Consider the following 18986-nt stretch of genomic DNA (forward strand, 5'->3'; position numbering starts at 1 on the left):
TCCACCCGAAGCAGCGCAGGCGGCTCCCTTACCTTGCTGCTGCAGTTTGTAGTCGGTGGAGTAGGCCTTGCCGATGATGTTCCACACGGGCCGCAGGCACCCGAAGAGCCCCTCGAGGAAGCCGCCGCTGCCGCTGCCCGTGCGGTTGAACTGCACCTTGACATCGTCGCCGGCCCCGTTGGTGTCGCCGTCCCCCGGGCTGCGGGTGCCCTGCGGCAGCCCCGGCTCGGGCTCGTCCTGCTCGCGCAGCTGCAGCACGCTGTTCTCAAAGTGGTCGCGGGCGTCCTCGCTGATGCTGGTCAGCACGGCCGCCGTGCCCGGGCTGCTGCCGCCGTCCAGCAGCTCGGCCGGCAGCGCGCCCCGCTCCCGCACGTCCTCCAGCAGCTCCGGGGACGGCTGGCTGCCGGCGGCGGGGAGCTCCTCGGGGAACCCGCCCGGGTCTTTGTCCTCACAGAACGCTTTGCCCATGGAGCTGGGAGAGGAAGACAGGCTCAGGCGCTCCTGAGTGCTGGCCATGATGCCGTGAGTGTGCATCAAGGAGACGGCCCGAGGGGGTGCTCAGAGCATCTGTAGGACACAACTCACATGTGATGTGTGGGCCCAGTACCTGAAACGAGAGGGAAAAGAGCAACTTTCAATTTTTTATTTAAATATTTTCAATACGTGCAGTTTCACTGAGGTGAGCTGATAATTAACTAGACTTTCCAGACAGCTGCTGATACTTGGTAAATAATTACTGCCCTAAAAGAAACAAATAAATGGTTCCAACAGAAACTCCACTCAGGCAATACTCTCAGTAACCTACGGCGGGAATTGCCCAGTAAATAAACACGACAATTTTAAACAAGCACCTAAAGGTCAAAATCGTGAAAGATTATTTCTAGAGTTCCCACAGCATTAGCAGACTAAAGCTGGCCCCAGCTATGCTCAGCTATGGTTTGAAACACACCACTGTTCCTGGGCCAGGCATATCCCACAAGCTCAGGATCCTCCTGCAAACCCTTGAGACAAGGTGCTTAGGCAAACAAAGCCCGGTGATACAGGTACCTCGAGTCCACCAAGGGATGGTTTGTGGCTGCTCCCTCAGAGCCCCACCTAGTTATGAGCATCCTGGACCTTTGATTGATCCTCCACGACCATTGTGGCAAGATATGTTCAATTCTCCAACCACATCTACGTCACCCTCCTAATCAAGCAAAACTTTGAGAGTCTCACAGAACAGCGGACCCTCCTTGCTGATCTCCTATCACTGCTCTCCACCCCTTCATGAGCTTCTGGGACGGTGCACATAAAACAAGAGTTGGGATCCCTTTTAAGAAGTGCCCCCATCTCTTGCTCCATGCCCCACTGAGCGGTCATTTATCCACAACCCATGGTGGTGCCACCTTCCCACAGAGCCAGGCTGATGGCTGGGCTCATGCTGCCAGAGCTGCCCACTGCAAACACAGTTTGGGGATGGTCCCTTCTGAAACAAGAGACTCTAATGCTGGGCAACAGTAATTAAGTTAATTCAGCCTGCAACATGGAACAAAGTCCAGTTTTAAATTCCACAAGAAGCTGAGAATGGCATAAAAAAATGGCCTTAACAGAAAGTATTTTATTAAAAAGTAAGATCAGTTATAGTGGGTGCAAATTTCCAGGCTCTGCAAACAGCCATTGGAAGGGAGAAAGAGGTGGCCAGGTAGGACACAGCCAATGGCAAGGGAACAGCTCAGTGCCAAACTCCTGACGATGAGGTCACTGCAGAGAGGAGAGATAAACCCTGCAGCCCACAGGATGAAAAGCTCCTGCCCTGGGCTTCAGCCCCTCTCCAGCAGCAGACAGGAAAAGCCAGGAACCTGGATTACCTTCCTATATCCTGCCTGATCACATGGGGTCTGCATTAAAGCTTTATTTAAGCTGTAAACTTTGTTCTTTAAAAGAAAGCAAAACAGCAATTGAGGCAGAGGTTGCAGCACAGCCCAAACCAGTACAGGAGCTGAATCAGACTCATATGGGAAACTGGAGAGTTGGTTATTCCTGACCTGTTAATGACCAGCATTACAATGAGCAACTCACCAGTGTGGGAAGCTGCAGTGTGACCTCACAGTACAGTTACTACTAGCAGCAGTTGTTATATTATCACAGATTTATTGATAAGACAATTATTTATATTCATATTAATTATTATTATTATTAGTTATGGATAAGAAAATGCTTCAGACCTGAAGAGAATTTCATAAAAACACTAGGCCAAGCCCAGCTCCAAGTCAGAAAAACACCAACCAACAGCTGAAGTGTTCTTGGGCACAGCCCCTGCTCATTACCTAAAGTCAGGGAGTGACAAGTGATTACTTAAACAAGACCAAAATGTGACCACTCTTCCTACAGAGAAATCTGCTTTTAGTTACACAGAATATTAAGCAATGCAAATAAAACATCAGCCAGGTGTCCTGCAAGAAACCCAAATGCAAGGGCTAGAATTTGAGGTAAGAGTGTCACAAAATACCTCAAATTTAAGCCTTGGGAAGTACATTAAGGATTTAATCAGAATTGGAGGATAAAATAACTTTGATGTTATGTGATTCTCAAAAGTACACTACTATAGTGTAAGGTTTTGCTTTCACATTTTTACAGTTTTCTGTCTCTGGAATGTTTCATTGTGGAGGTTTAAAAGGGAATGAACAGCTTTTCACTACGCAGCTCACCCAAGAACAAAGCCCTAGATTCAGGGATATGAGGTCTGTTTTCCCAGATCAAATTGCCTTCTTCAACATTGAGATGTTTCAAATAAAAAAAGCCTTTAGGCACAGTGTCCTGCCACTTTACATGCCCCTGTATGTGCTTTATGGGGAGAGAAGCCATATAAAAGTTAGGGAATTATTTGCAAATTGGCATGATACAGCCTTATTTAGGCCCTTACATAAGCAGCCTGATTTTCAGAGGTGTAGCAAACTCATTGTTTGGAGAGCATGAGACAGCAACACTTTTTAAAAACTGTCTATCAAGCCAACTTGAAGCAAAGTGGTACAGAAAACCTGGGAAGGTGAAAAGGTGGCTTCTGCCACACCACATCAGTGCTGACTTGCTGGGGAACTGAATTTTTAAAATTCTCTTCTATTGCAGTAAATTCTGCAATGTGCAACCTCTTGCCTTAGCAAAATGTGATTTAATCCAATCAAATTAGGTTGGTTTATATCCCACCATCTCTTCAAACAAGGGAAGAAAAGCATTTTCCAAGTTTGTCATGCCACCACTATTCTTTTAGTCAGAGTACCAAAAGGCCGAGATTTTTCATGTTGCATTCTTCCCAATAAAAGGCAAAGAAAAACATTTTCTTGAAAGTTTTAGGTTTCATTATATCCAGACTGCCCCTTAAGGGCATGTAGATGGAATGGCCTTCAGCTGAAGGGCAGATTTAGTTCAGATATTAGGAAGAAATTGTTTCCTGTGAGGGTGGGGAAGCCCTGGCACAGATTGACTCTGGATCCCTGGAAGTGCCCAAGGCCAGGCTGGACAGGACTTGGAGCAACCTGGGATTGTGGAAGGTGAACCCGCCCATGGCAGAGGGTAGAACTGGAAGATTTTTCAAGTCCCTTTGAACACAAACCAGCCTGGGATTCCATGTCTGTGATCTGCATGTGCATCTTTATGCTTTTCCAGGGAAAGGCACAGCCAAGGGCTGTGCTATTCCTATCTGAGCAATGCTCCTGCTGCAGCAGCCTCCCAGTCAAAAGCTGGAAGTTCCATGTGTGGGAGGACTGTGCATATTTAAGAGATTTAGATTTCACAAAGTGCTGCTGCACACACAGACTTGAAGGCAGACCCTTGGATTTGAACTGTTTTGATGAGTTCATGCACTCTGCACTAACAAATTTCTCTTCTGTCTGGAAGGAGATTCAAGGCTTGGTGCAATTTTGTACAACCACAGCTTCTCATAAATGACTCCATTTCCATGCAAGTATTTTTTCCAGGCAAAATCCCACCACCCCCAGTCAAGAGGAGCATGAAATGCACGTTTTCTCAGAGGAGTGAGGCTGCACCTCAACATGTCAGACAGCCCAAAATTCAGTTTGAAAAGTGAGAGTTCACCTGAATCACCAAGAGAGTCAATCAGCTACAAAGGCACACCCTCACCTTGCCTGATATTGTGCCTGTCCCTGGAAACAGCTATGCAGGAAGTGTCCTCACAGTCCCCCAGAGCCACCAAACAAATTCAATATTCATCAGTGTCAATGCAGTGGTCAGGTGTGCAGCTGAGTTAACTCAATGCCTTGGCTGAACCATTTCTGAAGTTTCTCCTTTAAAGAGCTGTGCTAAAAATTGAGTGGCAAATCAGACACAGCATTCCAGACACAGCACACAAACCAAACCAAACAAAAAGTCAGTGTGCTGGAAAGATGGTGTAAGCACAGAGGCCACCACTCAGTCTCCTGCCAGCCCAAGTCTCCAGTAACACTAAGTTGGTTTCCTTGAATGCTATTTCCATCTTAGCCAGTGAAGCATAATCTCTGCTTGCACTTCCAACATGCAAAGGGAATAAAAGCAATTGTCTGATCCAGGTTTAGGGGCTGAAACAGAGCTGCTGGCAGAAATAATCCAGCTGGTACGTGGAACTACCACAGACAGAGGAGATTCCTGCCCAGATCACTACTTACAGCCAAGCCCTGTAGTCCCATTGCTTTTTCCTGGTACTCAGTGTGATCTCCTCCTGGCTACAGTGGGAACAACAAGGCAACTACACATTTCCTCACTGATAACATCACTGGAATGTATTTATGTATCATCTCAACTAGTAACTTTGACAATGCTTTAAAAATGTTCTAAAATCTAACAAAATGACAAAAAGCATGTTTCTAAAGCACAGACATGTTCTGCCCCTTGTGACTCTCAGATTCTATACAGGGAATTTTTACAATAGATTGATGCACAGTCCTCTCCCATCCCTGTACAGCTCCAGCACAGAAATGACTGAGACTGCTGAGTTGGCAAGTCCCAGAACTTTTGTTGCCATTTCTAACCTTTGGGGTTTGAACTACATGGTTTTATTACACACAGTTTCAACAGACTTTTTTCTCCTGATCTCCTGATGAAGAAAATATTACATGAGTGGATCAGATACTCCTCTTCTGCCACACTTTTTACAATACTTGGAATATAGGCTTGTGTTTAGAATGGTTGCTTTTCAAAAAAAAAAAAAAGTAAAAGCAGATTTTTTCTTAGAGAATGAGTTACACATCACCTCTTTGTTTTCAGGGGACTTGATTTTTTTTTTTTAAATTACATTATTACATTAATTAATTACATTATATTTTTATAAGTTACATTATCTGTTTTGTTAGGTTGCAAGAAAAGAAACTACATTATAAAGTTCCCCCACATTAATTTGGTATAAGCCAGCCCAGGCTATGGGCAAGTCTTTAAGCCAGCTATGGAGTAGCCCAAGACAAAAGCTTGGATGTTTTAAGCCATCAATCTCCTTCTCAAGACACACTACTCCTTCCAGGAAGAACATTTCTTCCCACCTTACACCCACATGAATGCCCAGCCACAACCCAGCCTTATCTTTAAATATTACAACTTTATTGCCAAAAACATAATGAATTGCTGATAAAACAAGTAAGAATTCTTCATCTGACCCAGCTAAGATTTTCTGTCACTGCAATAGCTCTGCTTAAATTTCTGCATACAAACATTTCTCTATAACAAAAAGCACGTTTACCTGGGAAAGTGAAGTTTTGTCACACTGACTTTTCTGTGCTTTACACTGCTCCTTCAGGTTATCAGATAAACAATACAGAACTTCTGCACCTCCTGCAGAATCCTTTCTTGAACACATACTTTTACTTCCTCTCTCCAATAAATATTTGGATGCCACCTCAACCTAAGACGCCTTTCTTTTGCAGACACCATGAGTGATGTTGCAGCAACTGCTTAGGGCTTACAACTATCATAATCATAATTTTAAAACGTTAATAGAAAATTAACATAGCCATGGGGATTAAGCATGTCTGAGACCACAGACACTTAACTATGTTGTGTGTAGTCTGTGCATCACAACAAAAGCCTGACTTCATGATGATTCAATTTAGCCTTTATTCAATATATTCCATCTAACTGAAAACAGAGGCACATCATTTTTGGAAAAGCAATTTTAGTTGTGATATCCTTTTGTCTGTGGCTGTACCAGTGAGAAAGGGAACCCTGTCTAGCTCTGTGGCCTGAACCCTTTCTGACAATGACAAAAATAGCACCATGTACCAGCCAAGAAATATCCATAATGGCAGAATTCCGGCTGTGTGCAGAGGCAGCTGCAGGTTTGCTTGGCACCTTGCACAACCCAAGCAAGCCTGGCTGAGGCGAAAGAAGTGGCACCTGGGCTGCAGCAATGGGATGGAGCCACAGAGGCTGAGGAGGATCATCCACGCCCCTTTCCTGCTGCAAAGCCAAGGGAAGGGTGTGCAGGCAGGCAGAGCTGCCCCCAGCAGTGCCACCAGCTGCCCTGCCCACAGCACACTGCTGCTCCTGTGCCTCAGCACACAAACAACTGCTCCTGTGCCAACGTGCCAAGGGACCTTTTTAACCAGAACATCTCAGCAAACACTGGGCTGTGGCAGGGAGTTTTGTAGCTTAACTCTGTGTTGTAGAAGGCAACACCAGCTGCTCCTCACTTTGCATGCCTTTAGTTCCTTTCTTTCTTCTAACAGCCACTGCTCCAGTAACACCTGAACATTCCACCTGTGATTTTAGAAATTATTCCATCCTCCACTCCAACATTTTTGGTCAAGTCTAACAATTCTCGTTTGATCTTCTCACTCACCATATGATACTTGCTCTGAGTCTTTGACCACCTCTTTTCCATTTCTCTTGTCTCACCCTATAGTTATACAATACAGAATCACAGAACAGTTTGGACTGAAAAAAAACCTATTAAAACCTTAAAATTCATGGGTGGGGACACCTTCCACTAACCCAGGTTGTTCCAAGCCCCACCCAACCTAGCCTTGAGCACTTCCAGGAATTGGGCAGCTTCTCTGGGTAGTTGAGGAAGTCAGACCACAGCTAGGATTCCCAAAAAGGACAGAATGCCACAGAAATGCACAAAGGCACAATGATCATTCTGGTTCTTCAGGATGCTGGGCTTACCTCTATAGGTATCTTACAACCTAAAATCTCATTCTTGAGCAGAAAAAGCTATGCCAGAGCCTAATTCTGGCTGGATGTTAAGACTGAATTGTGTTTAATCAACACTAAATTGAACTGGTATTTTATCACCCAAGTTCACTGGAGCCTTCCAATACTCCCTGCAGGTGGCCTCCATAGTTATTATCCTCAGCACCTTCCCTTCTGCAGTCTTACAGCCTAAACAGAATACTTCTAAAATATCTGGATAAGGGAAGAAAAGGTGGGAAGAGTATGAGTAGTGCCATCTCCAAAGCAGAGAAAAATGTTTCAACATTACCATCCTTTTATCCCTACTCTTATATCATTTAACCAGTAATCTGTCTGCCAGCCTGGTGTCTCAGTTATTTAATAGCTGTTTAGCCTCTTTAAGAGTCTCTGGTAAGTATTCCTGCCAAAATTCCAACAGATTGTATCAACCAGATCCCCCTTCCTAGCATGCCCTTGTCTCCTAAAAATATATTTAATAGATTTCCAAGGCAGACTTCACCTTAAAAGAACTGGTGACTCCCATCCCCACATGCAATGTGTGCATCTGCCCTGGCTCTCAGCATAGGGATGAATTTCTACCTCCAACACCACGAGACAAATGTTTCACTAGAACCTCCTTCAGCATAAGATCACAAATTTGTGGGGGGTGGTGAAGCAGTACTTGATTTGGAAAGAGAAATCAAGCATCCACTTCTTTTATTTTTTCAGGAGGAACAAAAGAAAATAAAAAAGGGCAATAAAAATTCATCTTGGTGAAGAAGAGAGACAAAGAGCCCGTCCAGCTTCCTGTGGGTGCAGGGAGACCTCTCCAGTGGCAGGGAGAGCACGTCCTGCTTCACCTGGCAGCCCAGCCAAGCGCCGGCTGGGAAATAAGCACCTTACGTAACGGCGTATTTTCAGCACTACACACAGAAATGCTGCCTCTATCCTGCAGAAGGTATTTTTGGATCTGCTAAAATGCTACTGTGTTCTTCCAGGGCTTTGCATTCTTCTGCTCAGAAATTGCATAATCTGATGCCAAAGGAAATAAGTGGTGTTGCATAATGATTCGTATTGGCTGCAGGGAGCAGGGACTGCACGTTCCTGCTGGAGAGCAGCCCTGCTCTGAGCCCAGGTGCTTTGGGAGAAAGGGGAACCCAGCAGCACCTGCCTCTGGGGAGCAGGGGAACAAACCAAGGACCACACAGTTACTCCACAAAAATCAGTGTCACTAAGTCACCCATTTGCTCTGTGCTCCCCTCCCATGGCTGCTGCTTGCCATGAGCTACGTGCACACAGGGAACACCAGGAGCTCCACACACCACCTCACCACTGACACCCTCCAGCACAGGCCCATCAATACACTGGAAAACATTCAGCTGGGATAAAGACAGACTAAATGCTGATTAGCCTTTTGTACTACAGAATTACTACTGAAATCTGTCTCTGATTAAAATGCAGAAATGACCTTAAGTTACACTCTTCCCTTTCTCCATAGCAGGAAACAACTTTTCAAACCCTGTCACAGGTTTCAGGCTGTTTTTTCCTCTTCATCCTTCCCAGTTCTGCACTTTTGACAATCCTTATGTTATTATCAATCCATATTTTATTACATTACTATATAATTCCTATATGTTATGATATTACTATTACTATAAAACAACAACAGATTTAAGGACTCAAATTGAAATATTTTACAACAACGAACACCAGAAAAACTTCCAGTTGAGTTCACAGAGGTCTTACAGCCCCAGTGACATTGCCACATGAAGGCACTAAATGTTCCAGTCCTACCAACAACATCTCAGAGATTCCCCGTCTTCCAGAACTGAAACACCCTATTTTCCTCCAAAGAGTTGCATTAAAATTAATTAATGTCTGAAAGATCTTTGAGTATGAAGATCAATATCACAGTGCTGCTTTCAGGAATCCAGTGAATGAATCAAAGTCTCACTTTAATTCACGTGAGGTGTCAGACTGGTCTCAGGTAAACTCGCTCACTCCCACGCTTGTTTTTATTTTTATAGTAGATATGAATTATTCAACATTTGCAAGGCACATTCGACATGTAAATGCTACTCACACAAACTTTATAGCACTAAGAGCTTCTGTGCTTCCCACCCAGTATTAAAGTAACTCAACAGCCCCCCATGAAAGCACAGTTCTTGGGGTAGGTGCAGTACTCTGGCCCCTGTCACCCCACACCAGGTCCATGCCTGGTGCACCTGCTGGGAAGGGGAAGGACACTGGAAATCCAGCTGGCAGATCTAGGATGGGAAATGCCAGCAGTACTAAGTTGTATTTAGCAAGCACCATACACGAGCAAAGAGGATTACTCCTCGACAGAGGCAGCACAATGCCCCGCTCAGGAGCCTCTGGTAAGCCTGTATTAGTGACAGTGCAGGGTTAGAGGTGTGAGCCTGCTCCACTATGGCTCTGTGTGCTGGTAACACACAAACACAGCCCTGGGGTGCATCCCAGAGGAATCCTGAGGCCTGGCATGGCTCCTGCAGACATCAGCACTCAGCACACCCCAGCTGGACCTCTCTTGGGCTGCAGCTGATGGATCAACACCTGAGGGTCTCCCCAGGCACAGAAGGATGGTGAGGCTGGACTTCCTGTGAGAGTCACAGCTGGACAGCCACATTACTGATCCTGGCATCTTCCAGAAGGTGACAGAGATGGGGGACAGGAAAGGACAGGCATCCCTGGAATGAAGAGGATGCCTGTGCAGAGACCTCCATCCCACCATGCTGGAAAAGGTCCATCCTCTCACCCCTGCCAGGACTTTCTCCTTCCTTCCCTCACAGCACCCCAGTGCTATGTTACCAACAGCTCCAGAGGGAGCAGCACCAACAATCACAGCTTCACCAGAGGGTTATAAAGCATAGACTTCACACAGACAAATCCACTCTTCCTCCTGTCCTACACCCAACTGCTGCCAAAGCCTTGGAGCCCCCTCCAACCACCACCTTTTCAGTTGAAGTTGTAGCAAGGAGAGAACACAAAGGTCAAAGCACACCCCGAGTATTTATAGAGGTGGGAGTAGCTGCACACAGAGCTGCTGCTCCTGGCCCAGCCACAGCTGCCAACTTGGTATTCAGCCCTAAGTAGTCTGTGTTTTGGGTGAAATATTTACCCCCCCACTCCCCAGGAGATGTGACTGATTTGCTGCAATGTCACAAAACAGGAGCATACAAAAGCCTAAGCCCCTGCACGGGATGTATTTGCCAAGGAGGGATAAAAAACAAAGTCCCATAAGCTGGACAGGGTTTGGTGAAGTGCCAAACTCCTGAGAGCTTCAGAGGTAACATTTGCCTCAGTTGACTCATTTGGATTCAGTTATGGCTGAGAACTCACTGGAAGTTGTACAAGCAGTGAACCTGCTGCTGCCTTCCTCCACTGGGATCTCAGGTCAGAGCTTGGCTAAAAGGCTCAATGCACCTTCCCCTACCTGTCCTGGCCCCAAGGACCAGAGCTGAAGGGCAGCCAGCACTGATTCAAAACCTGTTCACACAAGCCAGCCAGATTTCTTTTATTTTTATATTTTTAAAGTTTTATTTAATAACTCTGCCATTTTGAGAAACCCTATTCTTGAAATCTACTCCCTACATCCCGAATGCAGACAGCCTGGAACAGGTACCAGGTGAGAACAATTCAAGCCTAATCAGCCCCCCTCTAACATTTGCTATAAAAGAAGTCCTAAGAAAACAGAAAATACTTACAACTTTTCTTATCCTGCCACTGCTTAGAGCAGCCCCATGTTTAAATAACTCCTAATTGTGAAAGTTCTTACCTAGGAAGAGATTTTCAAATAAACCATTACTCAATTTTCCAATCCACTGGAGATAAGCCACTTACCTAGTCTTTACAATAGGAGATGAAAAAGGGAGGTTAAAAATGCAACCAAAAAAAGCCCTGAACATGATTAAACCCAAGTTCACCTATAGCTGGGGAACAGTGGGAGTCCCTACCATATATTCTGTGCTATAAGTTACTTGCTCATTCCAGGCACAAGGGTCAAAATGAATGCCAGCTATAAATTTAACTGTCAGGCAGCAGGGGACAAAGACAAATCTGAATGACAGGACTGTTCTAGATCAAAGACTCAGACTGGAGGCCCCAAAGACAGGAAACAAAACTGGTGTTAGAGCAAAACAAACAAACAAACAAAACCCCCACTACATCAAAATCTGGATTTATTTGTGTTTCTCAGTGGAAAGCTGTCACAGACAGAGGGTTCAAAGGGCTGCCTCTCTCTAGAAACAAAACCCGTATACATTCAGGAGCACAACAAAAAAGGATAGTGACAAAAACTTTTAAACCCATGACAACTCTACCCTCCCCATTCTAGGGTACCCAAGGTGTTTGTGCCTACCCACACAGCAGGTACTGTGGAAAGTGCCCACATTTCCCCACCAGGCTGACTGCATCTCTCTCCTTTTGAACATTTTCATATTTTCTCCCTCAAAATTATTGATCCAAATACATTCCTTCATCTTCTTCTACTGAACAGATTGCCTACTGCTAAAATCAGTATATCCAAACACATGGGCCTGATGTCATCTTTCTCCAGATCTACTTAAAATATCCCATTTTTCATTTACTTAAGGGAGACATGTGGTTTGATGTGATTAAGCTACTGCAGCACCTAAACCACCCCCCAAAACAAAAATAAAGAGCAGCTCTTCTTTTCATTGGGGGAAAACATGACATCATGCCCATTCAGGTAAGTAGGAATATGACAAATCTTGCCCCAGTGAACAGTATCGTTAACTGCAAAGGTACTCCCAGCTCCCTCGTTTATTAGGAAAACGAGGAGTGAAAATTCTGTTCAGCACATCAGAGACAGCTCAAACTGCTATTTCCAATAACACAGGAGTAAATTCCTACCCGGCTGACTGAAAGGAAAATGCACCTCCTTCATCTCAGAAATAAGATTAAATTATTTAATACTGTAACCCACAAGAGGAATTGTTGATTAGTCCACAAGGAAAAAAAAAATTACGATTCCCAAAAAGCAAAAATTACAGTTCTGCCTCTTTACACTATCTAGTAATTCTTATGCTATGCCTGTATATTTCATTTATATCCATTCTCCATAGCCAATCCCTTCCCCTTTAAAAGGGGGGCACAAGAAGATAACGTGCAAAATTGCAAGTGAAAAATGTCCAGCACACCGACAGGCAAAGGCCAGGCCATCTCTCAGATTCATATGCAGTGATGGATAAATTAAGGTTTCATGTTTCCTCTTCCCTTTCTCAGCATCATTTTTTCAGCCCTTTCCCATCACAAATGCAACATCCATCTGTCCTTCCGAAATAAATGGCGAAAGGGGAACGCTGACCATGAAACACCACACACAAACACACACCCCTCACAGAAACACGTTTCTCCCCAAATACTCACAAGCATGAAGATTCCCTATGTGATGCTCCATTTTCTTCCTTTAAAAAGATGGAAGGCACCAAAAAAAATTAAAAAGGGGAAAGAAGAAAAAAAAAAAAAAAAAAAGGAAGTGTTGCAAAATAAAAGGAAATTCCACCCACACAATCCTGCAGCCTGCTGCAAAGAAGCAGCGAGCGTGCTGACGTCACGGATTCATGAATGGATGGAAATCGGGCTGGACGGACGGATGGAGGGATGGATGGAGGGATGGAGCGCGCCGGGGCTGCGCACCGCGAGCGGCGCCGCCAGTCCCCGCCCGCCCCGGGCACCGGAGCCCCCGAGCGGCACCGGGCCGGGGCACCGCCGCTCCCGGATCAAATAACACCATCTGCCACGGCAAACCGGCGCTCGGCAAGCAGAAAGGGAGCTCATCGCCGCCACGGCTTCTTGCGGGATTACAAACCCCGCGTATTATTATTAAAATAGCTAAATATAAACATGCACCCGCAGGAAGGAGAGGGGAGGACAATAGGAGGCTTGTGTTTGATTAGCGATGCAAAAGCGGCAGTAAAATAAAAATAGGAGCATTAACAAAATCCCACATTCAGCTCCAGTCAAACCCTGCCGGCAGCGAGCGGACAGGCTCACAGTCTCAAAGCTCACAACCTCAGAAAGGTCCAGGAACAAAGATCAGAACAGGCAGAGTTTCACACTCGGGGCTACCTAAGGAATTGCAGGCATATCACCCACTTCCCTTTCCACCCCAGTTCCAATCCCAAGCCAATGGAACATATTTCATTGTGCAGATCAGAGGCAAGGACACACAAATCTTTGGCCCAAATCAGAGTCCTGGTGACTGCCTGCAAGAGCAGCTGTGCTTCACTTGCACATGGACAGGGAAAACGGACAAGTTCTGCCTTCTTTTTGTGTCTTTGGAACATGGGGGAAGGAATGGAGGGATGGGCATGACAAGGAATGAAGGTCAAAATTTGAAGGGTAACCTGGGCTGCAAGCTCTGCAATTTCACCATCTCAGGGTTGACCAGCATTCATAAATTTGGCCTCAAACTCCTTCTGAACAATTTGCAGCCTCAAAATTATTAAGAGACAATTTCCATACTTTGACCACACATTCTCCTAGCCACTAGGAAGCAATTATGCCAAAACAGGGTGTCCCAAAACTTACTCTAGTGGGGCACATCTGAAAAGAATGTCTGAGACAATCCTACCTTTCCTTACGGAAAGTGGGTAGTATCCCAAAATAAACCAGGATTGGATGTAACAACAACACAGATCTGGGCTGAAAAACCACTATCTGATCTCATGTGAGCAGCACCACTAATACCAGTTTTTACAAATGGAGAAGGAAGGCTTGGATTTTGGACTGTGGTTTCTGAATTGAGACTTATAAATCTAGCCAGGGAAAATAAAAAGAAATGCAAATTTCTTATTACCTACTTTCAAGATCAAATAAATTCACACAAATTCAGTTTTGCTTTAGAAATATCTCTTCTTTAAGAGCTAAAAGTCACCAAAGCACAACATTTCTGCCCAGACAATGCCACTGCTGCAGCCTGAGCACTCCTGCACCCAAGGGGAAGAAGTAGTGCAGGGATAGAGAGAGATCTCTATCCTTCAAAGGGATCACTTTGTGCCCCCATCTCAAATCCCAGCTGCACCTGCTTTGACTCCCTGCCTTGCCCTCCAGAGCCCAGCATTCAGCTTTATACCACCAAGAGATGGAAACAGCTTTCACATTTCCCTGGCATTTTCAAAACAGACAAAAAAGTTAATTTACTCTCTTACCCTAAAGGGATCAATTCAGGAACTAGAAGGGGGAGTACAGTAGCACATGCAAGAAGCAGAAGAAAAGGAGAAATATTGCTATAGAATAAGAAAAGTCAGAATAAAAATGAAAGGAAAATAATTTTCAGAGGTTTCCAAGGGTTAATTGCAGTGACATTTATGGAAAAAAAATACCCAGCACAGAAAATAAGTGGGAACAAAACCCAGGAAGACTCCAGGAGAAGAAATGAGCTTGTGCACAGAATTTCAGATTTTCTTGTCTATGGTGGCTTGGTTCAGTATTCCAACACTTGATTTCATGTATGTCTCAATGGCTCAGGTTAAAATGTTTAAACATAAAGGTCCTGAATTTAATACAAGGTAATATCTTAACTCATTGTGAAACAAAAAACCAACCCACATTGCCCTAAAATTGATGGCTGCTACATGATTATGTTGTGTTGCAACCAGGTAAGTATTTTTATAGTACACATTACACAGCTCCTTTGATCAGTAACTAAATTGATCAATACTAAGAAAGAGAAATTATTCTCCTCTCACTCAGACAAAATCACTAGTAAAAGCAGGGAACTCAAGTATCAGATGCCAAATACAACTTGGCTCAGTATTAACAAGAAAATAGAGGAAAAAATACTATATACTTACAAGGGTGTAAGATACTAAAAAATCCAAAGTTCTTAAGGAACCACAAGAGTGCCAGTGAAAAGGCAGGCAGCAGGATTTCTGAAAGGAATTATGGGCAACCAAGTAACTAGACCAGCAGGAGAAATAATAGGCCAAACTGATGGCAATGGGTGCAAAAGGAAAGCTAAAAGTATTTTTAAAAACTAATTATTCGCCATATCTGAAAAATACAAGATAATTAAGTATTTCCAAGCCAATTAATAACTAATAGGAATGTTATACAGCATCTGCTAGGCATAACATTTCTAGTTGGCACATCCTATTGATTTGAGCCCAGTCCTAAAATAATCATTTAACAAGTTCTCGAATCCTGTGACCTTCAGTTTTAATAAACTGGTGAACAACTAAAATTGCAGAAGACTGAGAATACCAATATTATGCCAATATTCAAAAATAGCATACGTTGTTATTTGTAGGCCTTGGCAACTTGAGAAAAAAAATCCTAAGCCAACCTTCAGCAAGGAAGAATGGTTCTGCTGCCTTGGACCAAAGGCTGAGTTATCCCAGGATCCTGCCTCTGACAGTGGCCCCTAACAGCCACACAGGGAAGCACAAACCCAAAGCAAATCCTTAACGCTTCCTGTGGCATATTCCACTGACAACAGCAGAAAATTAGAAAAGAGATGGGAGTGACTCAAAGGTTAATTTCATAATTACGCAGCACTACAGCTGTTAATAATGCTACTTGGAGGTACAAGAGGGCTGCTCTGTGAAAACTTCCCACCTGGATGTGTAAATAAGTGAAGCGAGACAGCAAATAACTCTCCAACGGGCAAACGTTTGGGTAAATATTTGTATAGATAAGGGTGAGAGGGGCATTTCATTGTCAAGTCCTAAACACCTGTGAAATCTCGAATCCACTCTTCCCAGCCCTAGACATACATCCCTCTTGTGAGTGTCCAGGAAGGAAGGAAGGAATCAGAATCATAGAATCAGATTCTCATTCATGCTGTTATTATGTCCAGACCTGACCTGGTGCAACTCACCTATCTCCTTTGTAAGAAGCAAAGCTTTTATTTCACATCCTTCCAAACTATTAGCTATTTACAGAGACTTATGACTAGGCCCTATTTGATCCCCCACACATTCCAGAAATATCAGTTACAGGAGACTGGAATATTGTGAAAAAACTGAAAAAATTGAACACGTAACACAGTAGTATAGGCCAATTTATTTCATTCTTTTTTCCTTTTCTTTTTGATTTTATATCTCTCTTACACACTCAACAGGGCAAATAAAACACAATTTTACATTAACTGTCTCAATGGCGCTTTAATAAGACCAGAAATGAAATTTATGTATTTATCATTTAGGATTTTATCCAGAACATGCCCCAATCTGGGACTTTGAGAAGTCCTCTCTGCAGAGGCAAGTGAACAAGAGAGTAATTTGACATGACCATCACAGAGACCTGAAAAGTGTGACCAGAGGAAAAAAGAAAAAGCCCCAAAATGGGATATGTGCAATGCCCAGAGAAAAGTGAATAGCAATTCCAGTCAGGAGCCCTGTCTGGAAAGGGAGTCTGTTTACAACAGGACAGCCCTGGTGATTCCAGACCCTGTTCCTGAGTCACCACAGCCCAGAGCCTGTAGCTGGGAGATGAGTCCCACACAAATTAAGGGGCAAAACAAAGCTGGAGGTAGGTTTTGGTGCCCAAGTTGCTCCTCCACAGGCAAAGGGGCTGTGCCCAGAACATGGCTCAGAGCTTCTTGGATCAGAAACTTGAGATCTGCCTCTGCTCTCTGAACAGGAGTTCAGTGAGCCACAAAGAGATCTCTGGGTCTGCTTAAACACAAAAGCAGGAGCTGGAAACAGGCACAGACTCACAGATCTGCAACATCCCAAGGGAAAGCTCCCCTTCTCATAAGTGTATCCCTAAAATCTACTCCAGAAAACTCACAGACACTTGTACCATCACTGTGTCCAAATCAAAGTTACCAACTGCTGTTACCCAAAAATAAGGCTACAAAGCCACCCTCCACGCTGCTGCCTGTTGTGTTTTTGAGTGTGCTCTGTAAGCCATGATGGGTAGGAGCACATAACAATTACAATTACTTCCTTTAACCTTTAACAATAAAGACAAAAGAGGCACTAAAGCACAATGACAAGCAAAAAGCATTATGTATTTAGACACGAGGTTAGTAAGGATTCCTTTTTTAAGAAGTTTCTGAGTGGTTTCCCCTCCTATTTCCAGGTGAGCCCTGCCTTTGTGGTTCAAGTCTGTGTAGTTTCAGGAGAACACAAAACACTGTAATGTTAAGAATATGCACTGATGAGGCTGGGAATGCTCAAAAATATTTACAGACTACTACCTTCTGAAGGATGGCAGCCCAGCTCCTGAGACCTAAAGAGAAGCTCTAGAATTCCATCAGGAAGGAAAATGGTGCTACATAAGAGACATGATAGCTGCTGAAAGGGCAGCTAATGCAGCAAGTGAACAACAGCCTCCCCAAACTGACTGATGGTGGTGGCCAGCTGAGCAGAGGCCATGAGAAAAAACTAGATCTATTTGTTCAGGGAAACAGGCACAAAATAATATTGCTCCCAGAGAACAGGCTGAAATCAAGCCTTCTATAATGATAATTAACTCTAATAGGGTTCCCAGCAGTGAGAAATACTGAAGAATTTAAAAAAAAATATTAATCAATAGCAGTTACAAGGGACACTTGTAAAGCCAGCTGAGACAACTGTCACTTCTCCTCTGCCAGGTGAGGAACCTGCAAAAAGCAATGAGACCTGACAATGAAGCCTCACTATTAGTGCCATGTAGAAAGAAGTCCTATAATTTATGTTATTGCCATAAAAAGACATGCATAAGTGGGAAGCTATTGCAGGGAGAGATTAATGAAACTGAAAAAGTGATTAAAAAATGCAGTCCAATTCCCCAAGGTCAAGTGTTGTTCAGAGAAAAAAAAATCACCTGCATAAATATAGAAACAACTGCTGAGCAGCTGCACTGTAGATAAGGATTGGGGATGGAGAGGATCAGAGACTGAGCACAAATTATAAATATCTACTTGTCACAAACAAGGCAACTTCTATCCACTGACAGGAACACAAATTCCTGATCCTCTTAGTTTTGATGCAGCTTTGGGAAAGTCCACTTTTGGGAAAGGCCTGCTGGGAATGTGAGAAACCACCCCAGAATGACAAGCAAAGGCTTGGTCATCAGGTCATCAGGTGAGCTGTGAGGGAGGTAATTCAGAGAGGTGGTTCAGCCTGGACAGAGAGAAATGAGAAGCTAAGAGTGAGATATGACATTTTTCTACTAAATACAGAAACCTTTGCAAAAACCTTCTGCAAAGAAAGAAGGAAGTCATGCTCCACATCTACAGTGAGCAGGAAAAGCAATGGACTCAAAGTACAAGAAGAAAAAATTACTTAGGCTGTGAGAAGAGCTTTTCTAAATGGTAAACAGTGAAGCACCAGCCTAAGGAACTTGTTTCCTCTATTAGGAAGGAAACAAAAACCATTTCACAAAAACTGTCCAGCAGTGATATTGCTTTGATGCAAAAGACCAAGGTTAACTTTTGGGATCTCTGAGGGATCTTCTGTGAAGATATCAAAGCACTGAAAGCTTTGCAGCAACAGCAGAAGCTAAAAAATGCCTCTTATCTTTTGCAGTGCAAGGTCTCAACAAATTAAATCTTTCTGTCCTTGCTACAGTTACACAACTCCTTCGAGGAGTAATATTCAGATTTTCTACCAGAAAAACTACAAAAACTGCTGAAAGCCCATTAAGATAGCAGAACTCAAGTCATGAGACTTTCAGAATAAGGCTCTATATTTAGTACCAACAGTTTTCTCTGTAGTACTGTGATAAAGTTCCTTCAAGAAGAGTGGATCAGCTCTATGTAAATATTCCCACAGCAAACAAAACCTGCTCAGCATCTTCCTTCCAGACCTGTGTCACTCATGAAGTTTTCAGTTTGCTTCTGAGCTCACTGCTTTTTTTTTCCTCCCTCTCAAGAGACTTCT

General features: G+C 43.9%; 1 protein-coding gene across 6 annotated transcripts in view; it reads right to left on the reverse strand.

Annotated features, from left to right (window-relative positions):
* Window positions 1-18986, reverse strand: part of MAP3K13 (mitogen-activated protein kinase kinase kinase 13) — a 72127-nt gene that overhangs the window by 24953 nt on the left and 28188 nt on the right. For all 6 annotated transcript variants that reach the window (XM_056498484.1, XM_056498486.1, XM_056498483.1 and 3 more), the window contains one exon: window positions 33-607. In XM_056498484.1, coding sequence (XP_056354459.1) covers window positions 33-534 — 502 coding nt within the window. In that variant the 5' untranslated portion in view covers window positions 535-607. The remainder of the gene's footprint in view (window positions 1-32; window positions 608-18986) is intronic.

Source organism: Oenanthe melanoleuca, chromosome 9 (assembly GCF_029582105.1).
Source record: "Oenanthe melanoleuca isolate GR-GAL-2019-014 chromosome 9, OMel1.0, whole genome shotgun sequence".
Classification (NCBI taxonomy): Eukaryota; Metazoa; Chordata; class Aves; order Passeriformes; family Muscicapidae; genus Oenanthe; species Oenanthe melanoleuca.